We start from the raw sequence: 18,657 nt of genomic DNA, 5'->3' as shown, positions 1-18,657 counted from the left end.
ATCTGTGTACTGTGTAAATATAGCAATACATCAGATCGTGCCTAAAACCTGTGTTGCGTAACATCCCGAATCTCTCTGCCTCACTGTTCTTATACAGATCTCATTTAGTTGTATGAAAATGGGTAACCTGAAACTTGCACTGTTTTTAGAAAGCCACTGTGTGGTTTTCAGGATGGTTTCACACTAATGACTTTACAAACACTTTTAGATTGGTTTCACACTTACATCACCAAATATTATATGTGTATATGAGTATGTGTGTATGTATACATGTATATGTGTAGATACATTATATATACTGTATATGTATGTGTGTATAAGTGTATGTATGTGAATGCATGTGTATGTGTTTGTGTATATTTAAATCTCTCATTCATACATTGTCTTTATCTTTCTGAATGTTTTTATTTGCTTAGTAAAGTGTCCTTGGGTGTCTTGTAAATAAATACATAAATAGATTTTAAAAAAAGGTATTATTGTTATTGTTATTAAAATAAGGGTTGTCAATATTAAAACATATTGTGGATTGTTTGCAGACAGTTCCAGCATGTTGTGTGTGTGTGTGTGTGTGTGTGTGTGTGTGTGTGTGTGTGTGTGTGTGAGTGTGTGTGTGTGTGTGTGTGTGTGTGTGTGTGTGAGTGAGTGAGTGAGTGAGTGAGTGAGTGAGTGAGTGAGTGAGTGAGTGAGTGAGTGAGTGAGACAGAGAGAGAGAGAGAGAGAGAGAGAGAGAGAGAGAGAGAGAGAGTGAGAGTGGGGCGGGGGGGGGGGTGTGTGTGTGTGTGTGTGTGTGTGAGTGTGTGTGTGTGTGAGTGAGTGAGTGAGTGAGTGAGTGAGTGAGTGAGTGAGTGAGTGAGTGAGTGAGTGAGTGAGACAGAGAGAGAGAGAGAGAGAGAGAGAGAGAGAGAGAGAGAGTGAGTGAGTGAGTTGGTCGGGGGTTGGTTAGTGATTGTCAGTAAGAGGAAATGAGACAGAAAGTAGTGAATGCAGCTGACTGAGCTCAAACACAGCTCTGTCTGTTAATAACAACTGGCGGCGTACTGACTATTATCTTCTGAGTAGCCTATCATTCGGCGATTAATGACCAGGAAGTAATAGAAACTACTGGTATCTGTCCCTTCAGGTGTGTTCAGCCTGTATGACCATATCGGGAACACGGAACCCGCACACCTGTAAAGTGACGTCACCCGCCTGAAAGTACCTGCAGCAACTAGTCCAGCTGAAGTCATTCAGTTACCGAAACTACCTTCAGGACACAGGGCAAAGAAGTCACGACGACGATTCGTAAAGGATTATAGTTTTTAAACTTTGATTGATTTCGATACTGACAGAGGATTCACGGGCAGATGGGGACTGCTCGGTTCGCGGTTTTGGGCATTTTAATCGCCATTTTTCAGGTGAGATTTCCGGCTGTCGTTGAGACTTCACAGGCGACGTCCACCCAATTCCGTCGTGTTGAACTTTTTCAAAAAGCTGGTAGTTAATGTAACACTAAGACTTGCTCTTTGCCTTACTATTCACGTCACATAGATATATATATATATATATATATATATATATATATATGTGTGTGTGTGTGTGTGTGTGGGGGGGGGGGATATATATATATATATATATATATGTGTGTGTGTGTGTGTGTGGGGGGGGGGGGTTCTTTCTTTTGGCGGATAATGTTGGTTATTTCGCTTATGCACCGGTCGCCCTTTTATTTCAGTTAAACCTGTACTTTAATAGTCTACCTGCCTAGGCACCGTGCCGGGGGTGGGGGTTGGGGCGGACGTCGACGGTCAAATAGTATTTTAACAGAGCGCTGCTTCGTGAATGTAAAGTTTGAATAGAAGGTTTTAATTCGCGACTAATTTCCAAGTTATGTAAACATGTCAGACCACGAACTCAAATTCAGCTTTAAATTGCCATTTTTAGAGGAGTCAGGAGTCGGTGGATGTTCGCGGGCCTCGCCCTTGTTCTGTTGATGTCGTCATCGGCAGGTTAAATTTCAGTGCAACACGTTTCGATTTGTTCGAACACAATCTGTTCACATCGATCTGTTACACTTGTGTGTTGATATAGTTTCTTAAATATACGAGTTGTAGTAGTTGTGTTTGAACGCAGTGCCCATGCAGAATTATAGACCCAGAATTCAGAGTTAAATGATTGATGGACCTTGAAATGAGTAAACATGGTTGAATCGATTGCTACTTAATAATAAGAAAATGCTAAGTATGCTAGTTCCAGATAGCAAAATAAATCCAGCCAATACTTGGGCCACATACCTGTTTTTTTCTGGCCCTGTATACACCCGGTTCCACGGCCCAAATCTGTCCAATATACACCATGATTGTCAAATGCTACTTCCACATCTCGACCAATACAGCCAATAACAGATTATAACAAGCAGAATCTGCCCAGATGTGGAAGTATATGGGTCAGACTCGGCCGAGTACCCAGGCATATGTTGGGCCAGAAGTTTTACTTTGCTAAATGGGACAATTTGCAGCGGCTTTTCCTGCTTTCTCTGTATTTTATCATTTTGAATTTAATATTTTTGTGGTCTAATAAAAGACATTTCATTATAACAAAAAAAAAAAGTGATTCCAGCCCTATGTGGCATTGTGTGGTGTTTTCAGCTTGTTTACAACAATTGTAGAAATTGTGTTGTAATTAAGAAATGCCATTTTTGTCCAGTAGAATCCCTACTGAATGCACCTTTTCTATACATCTGGCATATGATTAATTGAAATGCTGTTTTTCATCTCCTAGGCCTCAGCTTCAGGTGCTGTTGAGGAGCCAACATGTACACCTGGATTTGAGACAGATTTGTTGATTTTCAAAGTGGCCAGAACACTCCTGAGGAAGGGCTTAAGACTGGGCAGAGGTAAGAACAATCCAGGAAGTTGCTCTCACTCATTGCCCCAATGCACACAGACCTGAGTGAAACTGTGTGCTATTTGTTAGCTATGGAAGCATCTAGACCCAAATTATAGCCATAGATTAAATTCCTCAGCTTCTGTAAAGTGCTGCTCTGGCTGAGATGGCCTTCTACAGAATAACTGTGAGCACAGTTTTCACACAAAGCCAAAACAACCTCACGTCTCAGCTTGCACTCGCTGCACCTCATATAATACTCTTATCTGCAGGGCTAAACAATGTCCCTGAGCCTGTTTTGCAGATCTGGCTCTTCAAACGGTGTCAAATATACAAAGAAACAGAGCACTTGATGTTTATTTTTGTGTCAGTTTACTGCAAGGCCTTTTCTTTCACTGCCATGAAACTGCCATATCTGTCTGATCATGAAAGTTTTCCACTGCTATCATTTTCATCAATTACTCAACTGATTTTCGTGTCTTTGCTTGTCTGTTTAACACAAGCTTAAGCTGTATTGAACTAGGTTTCCACTTTACTGTTTGCAGCTTAAAGAGTTGTATAACATTAGTTGAGATCTACCTTGTACTGGAAAAACTGGAAAAACATTGATGTCAGATGGATTGAGACAGCAAGTAAGGAGTAAGACTGAACTTGGGTAGGTAGAGGAAGAAGTGGGGGGTACTGAGTCTACTGAGTGAGATGTTCCCTCTGTGGAGAAAGGAGAATGAAGGAGAAGTCAGTGTCACACATGTATCATATTTAATCATATGTAAAATTAAATGATAATAGCACAAAATGACAACAGCGCCAGTCATTTCTCATGGCTGCTGTAATAAATAAATTTTCCCATCAATACAGGAATACTTGAAACTTCAACAACTGCAACTTTCACATCATTCATTGCTGTACGCATGAAATAAAGATGGTTAATGAAACACACACTCTATTGTGTTAATTTAAAGGTAGTCATGTTGGAGTTTTTGGCTGAACAAGATAGAAAAATATGATATAAATATAAAATGAATCTAATTAAATCTTTAGCATATTTACTGTGTCTGCCTTTAGTCTGCAGTGTTGTGGGATGACTGTTTTTCTGGCTGTCCCGAATATTCGCTCAGCATAACTACATTCACTATCGACAGTAAATATTTGGCTACATGCCCACATTATTGCAGCAGAGTCCTGTACCCACCAGCTCTCCAGCCTGTTCTACCAGTTCCCTATATCATGACTGACCTCTGGTGGTGTGAGTTGTGCACTACCTAAAGCACATTAATATAGCATCTATGCCAGTTTACTAGAAGGAGCATATGTTTTTGATGGTATTGAAAGTCATACTTTAAAGAATTCTAAATATCATGGTATATCTTCATATAAGGAAGTCAAGTGATATGTTTGCACTGATTAATTAAATTACTCAAGGAGAAAAGCAGTAACATCTTGCTGCTTACAGACGTTACTGAGCAAGGTTAGAGTTTAAGTGGTGATGATGATAATCAGCTTATCCTTGCAGCAGGTGTCGTTGCTGTGCTCTTGTAGACATGCTGTAACTGGAGCTGAACAATTAATCGAAATGTAATCAAAATCCCAATATGGCCAAGTGCAATATCCAAATCACAGGAGCTGCAGTTTTTTTGATAAATGTTAAATGTGTCACAGCTAGGGTTGCAGCGATTATCAACTTTGAAGGTTTGATTATTGTCTGAGGAAGAATCACAGTTTCACGATTATTATTCATTCATTTATTTAACAAGACTACCAATGTATTAAATCACATGAGCATTCTTCTTTCAGATTTTAATGTTATTTAATGCTGCCTTTTGAAACAGAAATAATACAGCAACCAAATTATTTCAGTAAAAAATAATAGTTAAAGATTTAAACAAGTGCCCTTTTCTCTGTAAACAGCCATGTCAATATTTCGCTTTTAAAGGTAAAGTGCTGCAAGTTTACAAGCTACTAGTATTAAGTTAGTGTTTTACACCTGGCGTATTAACCTGCCATACATAGAGTTTATTCAACACAGATGTGAGGAAGCAACATAATGTAATGTTAAATGTGACAGTGACTGAAGCCGGTTTGCTGCCTGTTTGTTTACTTTTCACTGAAAAGCCCAATGGTCACCGCTACACCGCTGATTGTGACACATTTATATTTAATTCTCGACCAACTCAATGTTTCATTAAGTAACTTGCCACTGACGTAATTTAACTATTTATTCCATTGTAAAGCAAATTTGATGTTTGCGTAGCCTCAATGTCTCCCTCTTCATTCTCTCAGTAAGTGCGGCACTTTAAGCTCGTGCACCACTGCTGTAACTTTGTTTTTGTTAATGTACCAGCATTATGTCCTTTTTTTGAGTGTGAACAGAAACCCACTCAGTGTAGCTGTCATGAGTTTGTGTTACAGCACATTGCACAACTTAGGTCACATTGAAATTAAAGGGGACCTTTTATGCTTTTCCTTATTTTCTGTCATATATAATGTTAGATTGTCAGATGTCCATATTAAACATGGCCAAAGTTTCAAATAATGAGGTAAACTTATGTAAAAGTAAAGTCCCTGTGAGCCCTGTGTCAGTCTGCTGTGGACACCAGGTTTCCAAAAGTTTTTTGTACTTTTGTGACGAGCTGACGTCGGCTCGTTAGTGTAGCTTTTTTTTATCCAGTGTGCATTTTTTGTTCATGTGCTGAAGACTAGCCAATGAATTCTTGGCATGTTCTGCATTTGTAATGGATAAATCTCTCTTCTGTCCAATCCCAGTGGGCTTCACTGACTGCACTGACCGCAGATTGTTTCTGTTCAGAAGTGACGATAGTCGTTTTGCATTACAGACAGATGGCATTTTGTCGGTGAGTACAGTTTGACACGCTTGAATCCAAAATCACAATTTCTGATGTTTACTTATAGGAGTTTGAATAATGGGTGTGTTTGGGTAATAAATAAGTAAGAGGAGGGGGAGGGAGGTAAAAGATGTAAATTGTGCATGTAAAAGTCCTTGGCTAGCTCTTTCTGAAATACAGTGTAGTGGATTTCAGCCAAATCTGCAGTAACAAAACATAGGTTGGACTCTTAGAGAGTTGCAGTATGGGTGAACATCATTCATCATTATAGTGAAAATAACCCATGTGGATTCCAGGATCCTCCTCCATCAGAGAGACCCCTACATGTGCATGATTTCTCCTCTTTTTATTTACCTACAGCACATATTGAGATTTATATTATTAGAGATTTAGGACAGCCTCTACAGTAGCTATGATCACTCTTGTCAATCTACCCTAGACATACTGGTGATGATTATCATCGTCACGACTCTCCCAGTGGTTCACTTGACCACAGTTGCCTAATGTAGGGAGCTTTCTTAAGACATGCAGTGTTAGCAGCATTTCAGCCTTCACTGATGTTTTTTTCCCTCCAGGTAAACAGACCTGTAGCTCTTCATGAAGGACACCTGGACTTTTTCATCCACTCCTGGGACTCGCAAGGTCGCAAAATGACTGTTCCAGTCAGGGTACTGCACCATGGGCACCACCATGAGCATCACCATGGGGACCATCACAGGGACCACCACCAAAATGTTGAGCATCACCATGGGGACCACAGACACCACCAACATCAGCACCACCTAACTGAAGTGGACTCAGCTAGTACCACAGAGGTATGATTAGAGACGCTGCTGAAGGCGCATGAAGAAATAAACTCTTTGTAGTCCAAATAAAAACTGAATCTGGGTTTACGACGGCAAGCAGGTTTCAGGCTTCATAAAGCCGAGGAAAGTCCAGTAGATTAATTAAGTTTAAAGATAGTGAGACCAGCGGCCTTTCATATGTTTTCCTTTTGACTGTCAATTATAGCATCATCATCAGGATGATTGTAATCATATTCAGTGGGAAGCATTAGCACATCATTTCCAGTTATGGTAGCAATTTTCAAGCCTCTAGCTCGTTTCAGGTCACAGCAAATTGAGCAAAGGCAAAAGATGGCACATAATGATGAATAGGCTATGCCTCAGATTTTGGTTAATACTTGCCCATTTCTGCAGAGGATGGGAGAATGACTGGAGAAATTGCCCCTTGACAGGAGTCGCCTTGGACAGTACCGGGGTCATGGTTATCTGATAGAACATTTGAAGATTAAGTCAATGCCTACTATAAGATTGGAGTTGATCTGTTTCTATTAGTGTTATACTATTCAACCCCTTACTGACTAAATGTGTGCATGTTTTCCTAGAGTGCAACGGAGCCACAAGTGCCTGTAATACACTTTCCCAAGTCTGGTGATGGGCTGAGGAGGAGGAAAAGAGACTTGGTTATTCCTGACCTCACTGTTGTTGAGAATGACAGAGGACCCTATCCCCTTAAAGTAGTTCAAGTAAGTTGAACCACAGCCCATTGCGACTGAGAATTTGATTTTGAACAGAGTTGATTTCTTACAACAATGGCTGAAGAATGGTTGTAGCGAGTGAGAGTGGTACAACTAACATTTGTTGTTTGTCCAGATCCGCTCTAATGAAGATAAAGTGAAGAAGATCCATTACAGCATCACTGGTCCAGGAGCTGATCAACCTCCTGTTGGCCTTTTCACCATGGACAGAGACTCTGGTATTCTGTATGTCACACAGCCTCTGGACAGAGAGCAGGTGGCCAAGTACAATGTAAGATCCCCTTCTATCAGTTTTATACACTTTTTGTCCATTTTTCAGGATCAGATGTGGAGTCATAGGAAACCACACTTGAGAACATGTGTACCCTGTTTCCCCTCAGAAGTAATTTCCTGCTGAAGTAAATGTAAAAGTAAACTCTGCTGTGGCTTCAGAAAGTATTCACACTTTCACTTTTTGCACACTTCGTTGTGATGTAGCTTAACTTTTAAATGGAAGAAAATGTCATTTTAACCCATCCATCTACACTCAACAACATAAAAGAAAGTTAAAACACATTTTCAGGATTTTCTTCACTTTTATTAAAAATCTGACACTTAAATATCCTATTTCAGTATTCAGATCTTTTGCTGTAATTGTGGTCAGGTGCTTCCTGTTAGTTTTAATAATCCTTTATGTGTAGAACTTCATTGGAGTCCACCTCTGGCAGGTTAAATTAATTGGACATAGTTTAGAAAGGCTCACACTTTAGTATATAAGGTCCCACAATTAACAGTGGAGTCTGAGGAGCTTTCAATAGACTCCTGTGATCATTTTTTTGTAAGTCATAGATCTGGGCCAAAGTCTAAAACCATTTTAAAGCTTTGAGTGTTCCCAGGAGAACAGTGTCCTCAGTAACTGTGGCAAGAAAAGTCTTGGTCAGGGAGGAGACCAAGAACCCAACGGTTACTCCACTCTTTTATGCTCCTTTTACATACACAAATAGATGCATCCATTTCAAACGATGTAATCGTCACTGCCCATGTACTTCCATGAATCATTTACTATGGCATGTTGTTAAGCAATATATCCACTAGAGGGCAGCTCAGTTAAAATATTCTCACAACATGGCAATGGTGGAGGAGGTTGTAGTTATGTAGCTCTTAAGAAAGAGGCAGCGTTGTAGTGGTGGTCTGTGAGGCCATTTAATACATTGCATCTCCTCAAAAGGTTCTGCCATTTTTCTCTTCATGTCTTATGGTTGTTTCTTGCTTGAAATGTGGGAAATGTATGCAGATCAGTGATTTAGTGTAAAACCAGTGGCTGGAATGTGTATCACATCATCTGTACACATGTTCTACTGAGATGGAATGAAAGCATCTGACTGTATGAGTTATTCTTGCATGTACAGTATTTGTAATTCAAATGTGTTTTCCTGTGTGCAGTTTCAAGCTCATGCTGTGGCAGAAGGTGCAGGAAATGCTGAGGAGCCCATGGATATAGTAGTGAATGTAATAGACCAGAATGACAACAAACCTGTTTTCACTCAAGATACCTTCCTGGGAGAAGTTCCTGAGGCCTCACCAAATGGTACTGTCAGTTTACTTAGTCTGAAAAATATGTTGGTTGGTTTTCAACATTATGTTTCACGTTAGAGAGACTGAGAAAGGAGCTGGATATAGCTGCTGATGTCTGTCCTAAACTTCAATGTAGTGAAATCCAGGACCTGATGCTTCTACACAGTGGATGTGGCAGTCCTGAATGAAACTTTTTCTAATGTAACTTCTAACCCAGAGGTCACTGATAGGCGGACCAGGGTCCAGATCCGGACCCAGGCACCGATCTACCTGCATTTATAACCTACAACTTATTGAGTAGCTTTCATGGCACTGGTCACGTGCTGCCACTCAGCCAACCATTGAGACTCGAGTCAGTGAGTGAGATACACACAGAGAAACGAGAGGAGACAACGTCAGAGAAATAAGTGGGGGAAGTAGGAGATAAGAGAAAACAAGTAGAACAGGTATTAAAGCAGTTCAATTGTGATGTGTTGAGATTGTTATAAAAAAATGGTTGAGACTTTTAAGAAATGGAAATGGAGTTAACAAAAAAGAAAAAGGGAAACTCAAGCTTCACTCAGTGATCATTGATTGTACACAACTTTTTTATATATTGGGGTAATTTGAGTCTACTATATGGGGATGTAATGATTCTCGCAAGACCCCCCCCCGGGAGTTTGGAGTATCAGGCCTTCATGGTTGTCCTGGAAGGGGCAACACCTGGGGACTCTAGTTCTTCTGAGGGAGTTCAGGGCTCATGCTGACAATGATGGAGAAACCTGGAGGGGGGTGGTATGGAAGATGATCTGCTTGATTTTAACCAGAGTGGTGTTTTTTCTTGTTGGACTTCCATGCTAGCCTTGGATTGGCTTTATCAAATACCTTGTTAGAGCATAATCTGGTTCATAAGGGTACTTGATACTTTAGGCCTAAAATGTACTTAATTTACTCTTCTGGATTCCCTCTGTCCAGGTTTTGAGGTGATTACAGTTACGGCCACAGATGCTGACCAGCCAAATTCTGACAACTCAGATATCCGCTACCGTATTTTGAGTCAGGATCCATTGTTGCCCAGCGACTACCTGTTTGTCATCAATCCAGTCACTGGAGTCATCAGAGTCAATGCTGGTGGGCTAGACAGAGAGGTAAGAATGTAAAAACATTTTCCCTGTCTTACTGTGCTTTCGCACCTACCTGTTGAAATACTTGAACGGTTTCAATAGCACAAAAGTGCAGGAGTAGTTATGTGCCGAAAAACTAAGTATCACCTTTTCATCAGTATGTTGGGCCTGGCATAGATTTAGGGGTTTATGCTCAGAAAATGTTTAAGCCTTCCAGCTGATCAGTTAATGTCATTGTATGTCTCCTCCAACAGAAATACCCCAAGTACACTCTGGTGGTACAGGCAGCAGACATGATTGGAGAGGGGTTGACTGGAACTTCCAAAGTAATCCTCACCGTAACGGATAGCAACGACAACGCTCCAGAATTCACTCAGCTCTCTGTAAGTACAACACACTTGTGACTGGAAATTTTACTGTTTGTTAAACCTCTTCCCCGAAGATCAATTGTTCAGTCGTAGCTTACCGCCATGGCTAGTTCTCACCATGCTGAAGCTGTGTGCTTTGGGCTGTATTAAGAGATATACTCGATGTTTGAATATTTTCCAATATCAGTTATATTTTTCCCACCTTTCTAAAAACACAACACCCAAATTGCAAGGAATTGATTAAACAATGCGTTTATACTCATTTATTACTAATGTTACACTCAGCTGTAACCTAATTTCACCTTCAGTGCCAAGGGGCCACATGGCGTTAGTTTTAGCTAACCAACTGTTACTTGGGAGGCAACGGGTTATTTTAGGAAAGGGCCCCATGCTGGTTCAAATCTGTGAGCAGCAGTTGTCATCTTAGCCATTAAAATCAATGTTGACCTTCTGAAAATTTTCTTCTGTCTGAAATCAAGTATGCAGTGTTTTGAAAAATGACCATTAATTCCAATTTAAAATCTGCCGCCATTATACATACATGTAGCACATGAGTAATACACTTGACAGTAGGGATCAGTGGTAATATTCAGCATTTTCAGATCATCATTATGTTTTTTTTTTTTAACCGATAAAATAAAATATCTCTGAGTAAACGTGTTCCCTTGTTACATTTTAAAAGGGAAGGGGTAAATCATCTTATTTGGTGATAATATTATTATGGTAGAACTATTAAATCAAAGAGCATCTTTAGGCTGCCAGGTGAATCAGTTCACAGGTGAGGACATCACTGAAATCAACCAATTAATTTCAGTCAGGCTCTTTGCAGTCTGTCCATACAACTGATAATTACTAATGTACACTCAGTTGTCAGTTTATTAGGAACATCTAGCTAAAGCTAATGTAGTCTAATATAACAGTCATGCAGTAAATCCTCCTTCATGGGGGTTATAATGCTCAGTATAAAAAATAAATGTTTTAGACAGTTGATGATTATCATTGTGGAGGATGTAGTGTGTGTAGGTGTATTACATTATACAGAGATGTTTCTGTTATTCAGCCTACTTTCACTGATATAAATGGGGTGTAAAACATAATAGGAACACCTAGAAGCCACGGTGAGTGTCCTTATTCAGCAGTAGTTTTGTGTTGGCGTATCGGTTCCAAATACCAGTTACTGGTCTCCTTGATAACCGATAATTGGCATCAGCCTTGAAAAAAACCATATTGGTCGATCCCTACAGGCACAGCAACAGGCACAGCAACAGTGACTTGGAGAGGTTGGGCTTAGCAAACTGTCAAACAAAAGGTTGTCTGTAGAATTATAATCATTGTTGGTAATGTAATACTTTTTAAGAAATACGGACTCATCCTTTTTACTTTTTACTCATCCATTTTACTTTGTAGTGAAAGTGTGATTCTATCTTGGTTTTGGTCCTGAAAGTTTATGGCATGATTGACTAATCTTTGAGTCTTTAACAATACACTCACTTGACAACAAATTTTATATTAAAAAGATCCATTTGATGTTAGAGGGGCCAATTAAGGCCAAATAGACTTATTCTTTTACTTGTTAGTGAGCACACTGCGCCAACAGGCCTTTCAAGTCCTTATTTACTTTGCTTTACTCTCACACTTTTTAACATATCCTTCCCTTGCATTCTCACAGTATGCGGAAACAGTAGCTGAAAATAAAGTGGACGCTGTGGTCATTACGATGTCAGTAACAGATGGTGATGAGCCACTCTCCCCAGCCTGGAACGCAAAGTTCAAGATTATTGATGGTGATCCTGGGGGACTCTTCAACGTGACGACAGGAAGTAACAAACAGGAAGGAATCATCACAACTGTCAAGGTAGGAAGCAAAGCACAAACTCTCAAACAAGCCACAATATTAAAGTTGAGTGATACACCCACTGAGCACTTTATTAGTAACGCCACACTAATCCTGGGTAGTTCCTCCTCTCAGCAAAGCAGCCTGTTCTTCATATCATGGATCCACCAGATATTGAAACTTTTCCTGAGATTCTGCTTCATGTTGAAGTGATGCGTCACATCATGTCTGCAGATTTGTCAGCTGCACATTCATGCTGCCAACCTCCAGGGCTGAAAATGAAGCCAACAGTGAAGTGCTAAAAGCTGCAGTTCCTATAATGGCCACTAGAGTCTGGTTCCAACAGTGAGTCATTCCCATAGACTCCCATGTTAAAATGTCCAACTTTACAGCAGAAATAAACATGTTTACACCCTGGTACAAAAACAGTTTTGGTCTTTAGAGCTAATTTCCTCCTTCATGACACCTGTTTATATACCTCACCTGTTTACATTATATTAAGGTTTGAAGTTATGAATAATTAGGGGTGTGGCCTCTTTGAGTGACAGGTGGGTGAACATATGCACTGATGATTTGCGTCCACATGCCCTGCCTCTTGAACCATTTTTGGATTAGGCGGGAGTTAGGGGCGTAGTCAGACACTGCCAAGATGGCCACGGTGGAACAGCTCACTCGCAGTCTGTCCGTTCTCCTCTGACTTCTTATCAACAAGGTGTTTCCTCTGCAGAGCTGTTGCTCAATGAATGCTTTTGTTCGCACTCAAACCAGCTGTCTGACACCAATCATGTTATGCTCCAAGTAACTGAGATCACATTTTTCCTCATTCTGGACCTGCAGGATTTTAGACAATGAACTGCTGACACATGATTGGCTGATTATATAATTGCATGAAAAAAGAGGTGTACAGGTGTTCCTAATAAAGTGCTCAGTGAGGTTTTATTTCATAGATGACATTTCTGTGACCTAATTAGTGTTTAAGTGACTTCAGCTTAAAAGTTCAGAATGAATTAGGGTTTTAGTTGTGCAGCAGAATAATTTGATAAATTAATGAATGTCGTCCTTCTTCCATCCAACCAGGGTCTTGACTTTGAGAAGACCAGCATGCACACTCTGTTGGTTGTAGTGGAGAATGAGGTTCCTTTTGCTACTCCACTGCCCACCTCCACCGCCACGGTGGTGGTGAATGTGCAGGATGTCAATGAAGCTCCAGTCTTTGATCCAAAACAGAAGATTGTGTCCAAACGGGAGGACCTCCCCATTGACAGTGATGTGGTGCAGTACACCGCTTCAGATCCTGATACTGCACGCAAACAGAAAGTCATGTAAGGTCAAACTCCTGAGAAGAATACCCTTTCAATACCACACTGAAAAATGCCCTTTAAACAGTGCAGGGGTTTTGTTTTTGTTCATGTTCATGTACTTTTAAAACAAGTTTTAAAACCTTTTTAAGAGGCTAAAACACAATACACTGGTTTATAATCATAACTGTTGTAACTTGTTTTGTAGTAACAGTCACAAGGTAAACAGCAGAAATACAGGTTACCTTAGGTCAAATGTCTGCATGCTACGCCTGATGATGATGGTCCTATAGTTCCTGTTCAGACCTTTCCAGTCAGTAGCTGCTGGTATCCAGCACCTTGTTAATGGGGGATTTACCTCAGGTGATGATAAAACAAAGATCATAGTTAAGTTCCTCATGTTACCTGTTTTTCAGGATTTCCTGAACTATGACTTCCTGATAAATAACTGAGCGTTCAGCCAAACAAAAGTAAAATGATATGTTTTCATCTTAAATTGCCTCCATGTCCAAAATACAAAGAACATGTTCATTATATAATAAACATAAACTGAATACACAGTATTTGATGATGGACATGAAGAAGCATGTATTTTGTAATAAGCTTGTTGCCCAGCATTTACACGATTTCCTTCTGTGACTGTCCAGGTATAAAATAATCAGTGACCCTGCTGGCTGGCTGAATGTTGCCAAGGACACGGGTCTGATCAAAGTGAAGAGCCTCATGGACAGAGAGTCCCACTTCGTCAAGGACAACAGATACACAGCTCTCATTGGAGCCTACGACAGTGGTGGGTGAAACACACTAACATGAGATTAAGGTTTTACTTGTGTCCTCTTTTTTTCATGGACACTGCTGTGTTCATGTTTAACTTTTTAAACATTCAAATGAACTTGTGTGTCCTCATCACTAAAAAGACTCTTTGCCATTAGCCCAGTTAGGAGTACATTTTCAGTAGCCAAACATTAATGTAAATATGGATTCAGAATTCAGTGTTTTGCTCTCCTCCTGTGTGTCTGTCAACTCACCAGATGACGTCCCAGCCACAGGAACTGGAACTCTGATCATTCAGCTTGAAGACGTCAATGACAACGCACCCACCATTGAGGAGCGTTTGATCAAGGTGTGTCTCCTCTCACAGTTATCGTGTGTTGAGCTCAGGTTTGACAGATCTGTGGTGCAGGACTTTGGTTCTGTGATCTGTGTGATTTGAAATGTGCCAGAAAAGTCAAATCAGTAATAAACTTCTGACCTCAGATGTAAAAGTAACCAGATTCCACTGGTGTGCGTGATCAGAAGGTTGAATCTGACATTGTGTGTCCTCAGGTGTGTAACAAAGAGCCGGCTACTCAGCTGCTGACAGTGACAGATAAAGATGGACCAGGCTTCGCTGCTCCATACGCAGTCTTCTTACAAGGCATGACAAAGACCAACTGGACTGCCAAGATGAATGACACCAGTACGTACACGATGAATACGTGACTGAGAATACAAACTCTAACTGACGTCATCCAGTCAGATATGCAGGCCCAGGAGAAACACCAGTCATTATTTTAAGGTTTTTAGAAGTCAATGTAACTGGATCAAGAAAGAGAATACAAATGTTGTGGTGCTCATAGTCTTCTTCACTGCTGGTGTTCTGTTTCAGACAACTAAAAAGTTAAATATTTTTACGCCCAGGCAGAGGCATATTGTTATCAGGTTATTTGTCCATCCAGACGTACATATGTTCCATTCTTGTGGACATGATAGCTCAGCAATGCCTTGACAGAACTAGGAACCTTCATAAGACTTTTCAACTGCAGCCTTTTCAACTGATTGATGAACTGATCCCATTTTGGTGGTCAGAGGTCAAGGTCAATGACCTCACAAAACATTTTTTATCCATAACTCAAGACACATTGCATTATGACAAAATTTCACACAAATGGATCATATTTTCTCTGACTCTGGATAAACAGGGATGTAACCTGAAACTAGTCTGAGTGGAGGAGGCAGACGACCACCAGGAGGTGATTGAAGTTCATATTTGAATTGAACACATGGATGGTGGTGGTGCTTCCTCCTAGGCTGTAATAAGCTTCAAAACAATATGTTTAGTCAGGTATAAGATTTGGATGATTAGTGAGGCAATACACAGCATGACAGTAACCAACGCCTGAGGAGATTTCCACTATGAAGACTTCTGTGAATGCAGGTGTTACAATCAATTTTAAACCATTTTCCTCTTTGTTGCAGAAACGGGCATCCTCCTGAATTTAAACACTAAGCTGGAAAGTGGGGAATACACTGCGATCCTGAGGGTTGCAGACAACCAGGGCCTGGAGCAGGACAACACTATCCAGGTCAAAGTGTGTGACTGCACTGGAAAAGACTTTGTCTGCCAAGTGCGAATTGCTGGTGGTCCTGGCCTGCCCATAATCCTGGGAATACTGGGAGGCATCCTGCTGCTGCTCAGTGAGTCTGATGTTTGATTTGAGTTAGATATGGAATATCATCATCATCACAGGGACTGCAGATGAAAATGATAAGAGAAGTCATGAAGCTTTGGTTTAGATATTTCACTTCAATTCACTGAAAACACTGACCTGCTGCTGTTCAGTCTGTAGGACACTGTTCAGAGCAGCTGTCTGCAGCCAGAGGTGCTCAGTGACCTGGAACCTGCTGAATGTCAGTGTCAGGATTGTGTAATGTTTGCTTTGCATATGGCTGTCATATAACAAACTGACTGCTCCACGAATTGACGGCAGTTTTAAGGTTAAGACTTCTGAAGTGGTACATTTGTTGAGGACTGTTTTCAGTGGTGGATAAATCCACAGCTGGTGCTGTAGCAGGACAGTGTGTGTGTGTGTGTGGGACTGAATCACATGAATCTACAGTGTGTGTGTTCATGTAGATGAAGGAACATGTGACCCAGTGTAACAGTGACACTGGTCCAGCAGTGACCATGGCTCAGCTCTCGGCTCAGTGCTGACTGAAGCTCTGCTCTCTTTCAGTGCTGGTGTTGCTGCTGCTGCTGCTCATCAGGAGGAGAAGAGTAGAGAAGAAGGAGCCTCTGCTGCAGGACAACGACATCAGAGACAACATCTACTACTATGACGAGGAGGGCGGCGGAGAGGATGATCAGGTAACTGCAAACACAGCTTTCAAACATCCCTTTTCTCATGTGTCCCTGAAGTCGTTCTTTAACTCACATCAAGCCTTACAGGTACTAAAACCTGCCACTGCATATGTACATACAGATTAAAGTCTTTAGTGTCTCCAGAGGGAGCTGTGTGATGTCTGATAAACATCCTCAAGTGATGTCACTTGAGTCAGTGTCTGTCCATGGGTGGAGTCAGAGTGAAGTGACCTGATCAGACCTCCGTAGCCCCCTCCCTCCTCATCTTTGCTGCAGGCTACATACATTAGTCGCTACTAGCAGAACACACCAGAATCTCTGACCAGAGTTGTCAGTGGCTGAGTTGCATTATGGGTAATATAGGCAGCAGGTTTTGACAGGAAAGATGAACGTGTAGAATAAAAAGAATGATACCTGTGGTTCTGCTACAGTGTGTTTGATGGCTTTAAAGTTGGACGACACTAAATCAAGTTTAAATTCATGATTCCAAGTCAGTTCTAATTAGAAATTAAGCTTGTTTCTACATGTTCTTTGTGAAGATACAGATCTATCAAAATAATAACCTTCTTAGATCTGTCATATTAATTTGAGGAGTGTGGATTAGTTTTGACATTAGATCATGTAAAGAAACGTGGATTATTGCATAAACCAGTGCCGTTGTTAAAATGGAGGATGCAGTATCTCATGTGTGACCATGTGTTTCCTGTCAGGACTATGACCTGAGCGTTCTCCACCGTGGTTTGGACAACCGGCCCGAGGTTTTCAGGAACGATGTGGTGCCAAACTTCATGCCGGCTCCTCAGTACCGGCCTCGCCCCGCCAACCCAGAGGACATTGGCAACTTCATTGATGACGTGAGTCAAAGATACAAAAGCTAATATTTAAATTAGGTCCTTTTCAACCGCTTTCTCCATTTACAAATATTTCTCAGTGATGTAGACTATTTCACTTAATGAATGATCTCCTGCTCTTCCCTCAGAACCTGAAGGCAGCTGACAACGACCCAACGGCGCCCCCCTACGACTCCCTGCTGGTGTTTGACTATGAGGGCGGCGGCTCAGACGCGGGAAGCCTCTCCTCTCTGAACTCGTCGAGCAGCGGTGACCAGGACTATGACTGCCTCAACGAGTGGGGGCCCCGCTTCAAGAAACTGGCCGACATGTACGGAGGAGGAGAGGACGACATGCTGTAAACGTAACAAAGAACAAACGATATGTAAAGGTGGATGCACGCGTGGCTGTGTGAATGAAAGAGTGATGTAAGCATGAACTGATAAATGAATGCATCCCAGGGAAGCTGGTCTCAGACATCAGTAGACCTCAGATGTTGTATTTCTTTGTTCCAATGAGTTAACAGCCACTACTCAAAGCCAGAGGATGTTTTTATTTTTGTACAGGAGTTCCTGTTTTGAATGCTGAAGCTGTCTGTCTGTCTCTTACATCCCTGTTTGACTTTAGGCCAAAGACTAAAAATACTTTGTGTTTATTTCTGGAGACACGTCTTCAGTCTCCATGTTGATTTTTTGGATTTGATACTTTAGCCTGCCTTTCAGTTTACTGGGACACACTGAACACAGACACACATGCTTACAGTTGCACTGGTAACGTTTGTAATTTTGGTTAAGTGCAGTACTTTTGTTCTGTGTAGTTTACAGTACTGCTCCAGTTATTGTTGTTGTTCTGTACTTCTGTTTGAAATAAGAGATGATGAAGTTGAAATCCAGGTAGCCAGCCAAGGCCAGGGTGTGGTCAATGAGTTATCAATAAATGCTTTTTAAAAATGATTGGTAGGCATTTTTTCAGTTGACATCTTCATTACTTTACAATGTCAAACACTTCATTCAGTTAACTCTTCAGGTTCTCTATGATGCTGTTGATTTTAAACTTTTATAAAACTATTTTAATACAATGGTGGAATTTGAATGGTCTTTTATTTCAACAGAAATCTTTCAGAAGTACATCAGAGAACCAGAATTAAAGCAGCGGTGGCAACAGTAGCACAGGAGAGAGAGGAGGTCTACAGTAATCCCAACATGAAATAACAAGAATTCTGTGCAGAGAAAGCTGTTGAAACAACCCACTCAGAAGTTTCCATTTATTCTGGTTAATTTGACTTCTCCGACTTAGGCCAGGAC

The 18,657-nt window shown here is 40.9% G+C and overlaps 1 protein-coding gene across 1 annotated transcript; it reads left to right on the top strand.

Moving 5' to 3' along the window:
• Nucleotides 1-1,008: 1,008 nt before the first annotated feature.
• On the top strand, nt 1,009-18,306 carry LOC111236417 (B-cadherin-like). Its single transcript, XM_022765133.1, has 18 exons — nt 1,009-1,394; nt 2,758-2,872; nt 5,626-5,714; nt 6,281-6,520; nt 7,093-7,233; nt 7,361-7,516; nt 8,668-8,812; nt 9,754-9,926; nt 10,157-10,285; nt 11,940-12,125; nt 13,182-13,426; nt 14,050-14,192; nt 14,434-14,525; nt 14,729-14,861; nt 15,641-15,859; nt 16,399-16,529; nt 17,234-17,377; nt 17,503-18,306. The coding sequence occupies exons 1-18, from the start codon at nt 1,344-1,346 to the stop codon at nt 17,713-17,715; spliced, it is 2,745 nt and encodes a 914-aa protein (XP_022620854.1). The 5' UTR covers nt 1,009-1,343; the 3' UTR covers nt 17,716-18,306.
• Nucleotides 18,307-18,657: the final 351 nt, after the last annotated feature.

The sequence above is a fragment of the Seriola dumerili genome, unplaced genomic scaffold (assembly GCF_002260705.1).
Source record: "Seriola dumerili isolate Sdu_G_001 unplaced genomic scaffold, Sdu_1.0 BDQW01000665.1, whole genome shotgun sequence".
Classification (NCBI taxonomy): domain Eukaryota; kingdom Metazoa; phylum Chordata; class Actinopteri; order Carangiformes; family Carangidae; genus Seriola; species Seriola dumerili.
The sequence above is the reverse complement of the archived record's forward strand: the minus strand, read 5'-3'. Positions and strand labels throughout refer to the sequence as shown.

Coding starts and splice junctions, on each gene's coding strand:
- LOC111236417 (XM_022765133.1), top strand. CDS start 1,344: ATGGGGACTGCTCGGTTCGCGGTTTTGGGCATTTTAATCGCCATTTTT. Junction 5,715..6,280: donor AGACAGATGGCATTTTGTCG/GTGAGTACAGTT, acceptor TTTTCCCTCCAG/GTAAACAGACCTGTAGCTCT. Junction 7,234..7,360: donor ATCCCCTTAAAGTAGTTCAA/GTAAGTTGAACC, acceptor TTGTTTGTCCAG/ATCCGCTCTAATGAAGATAA.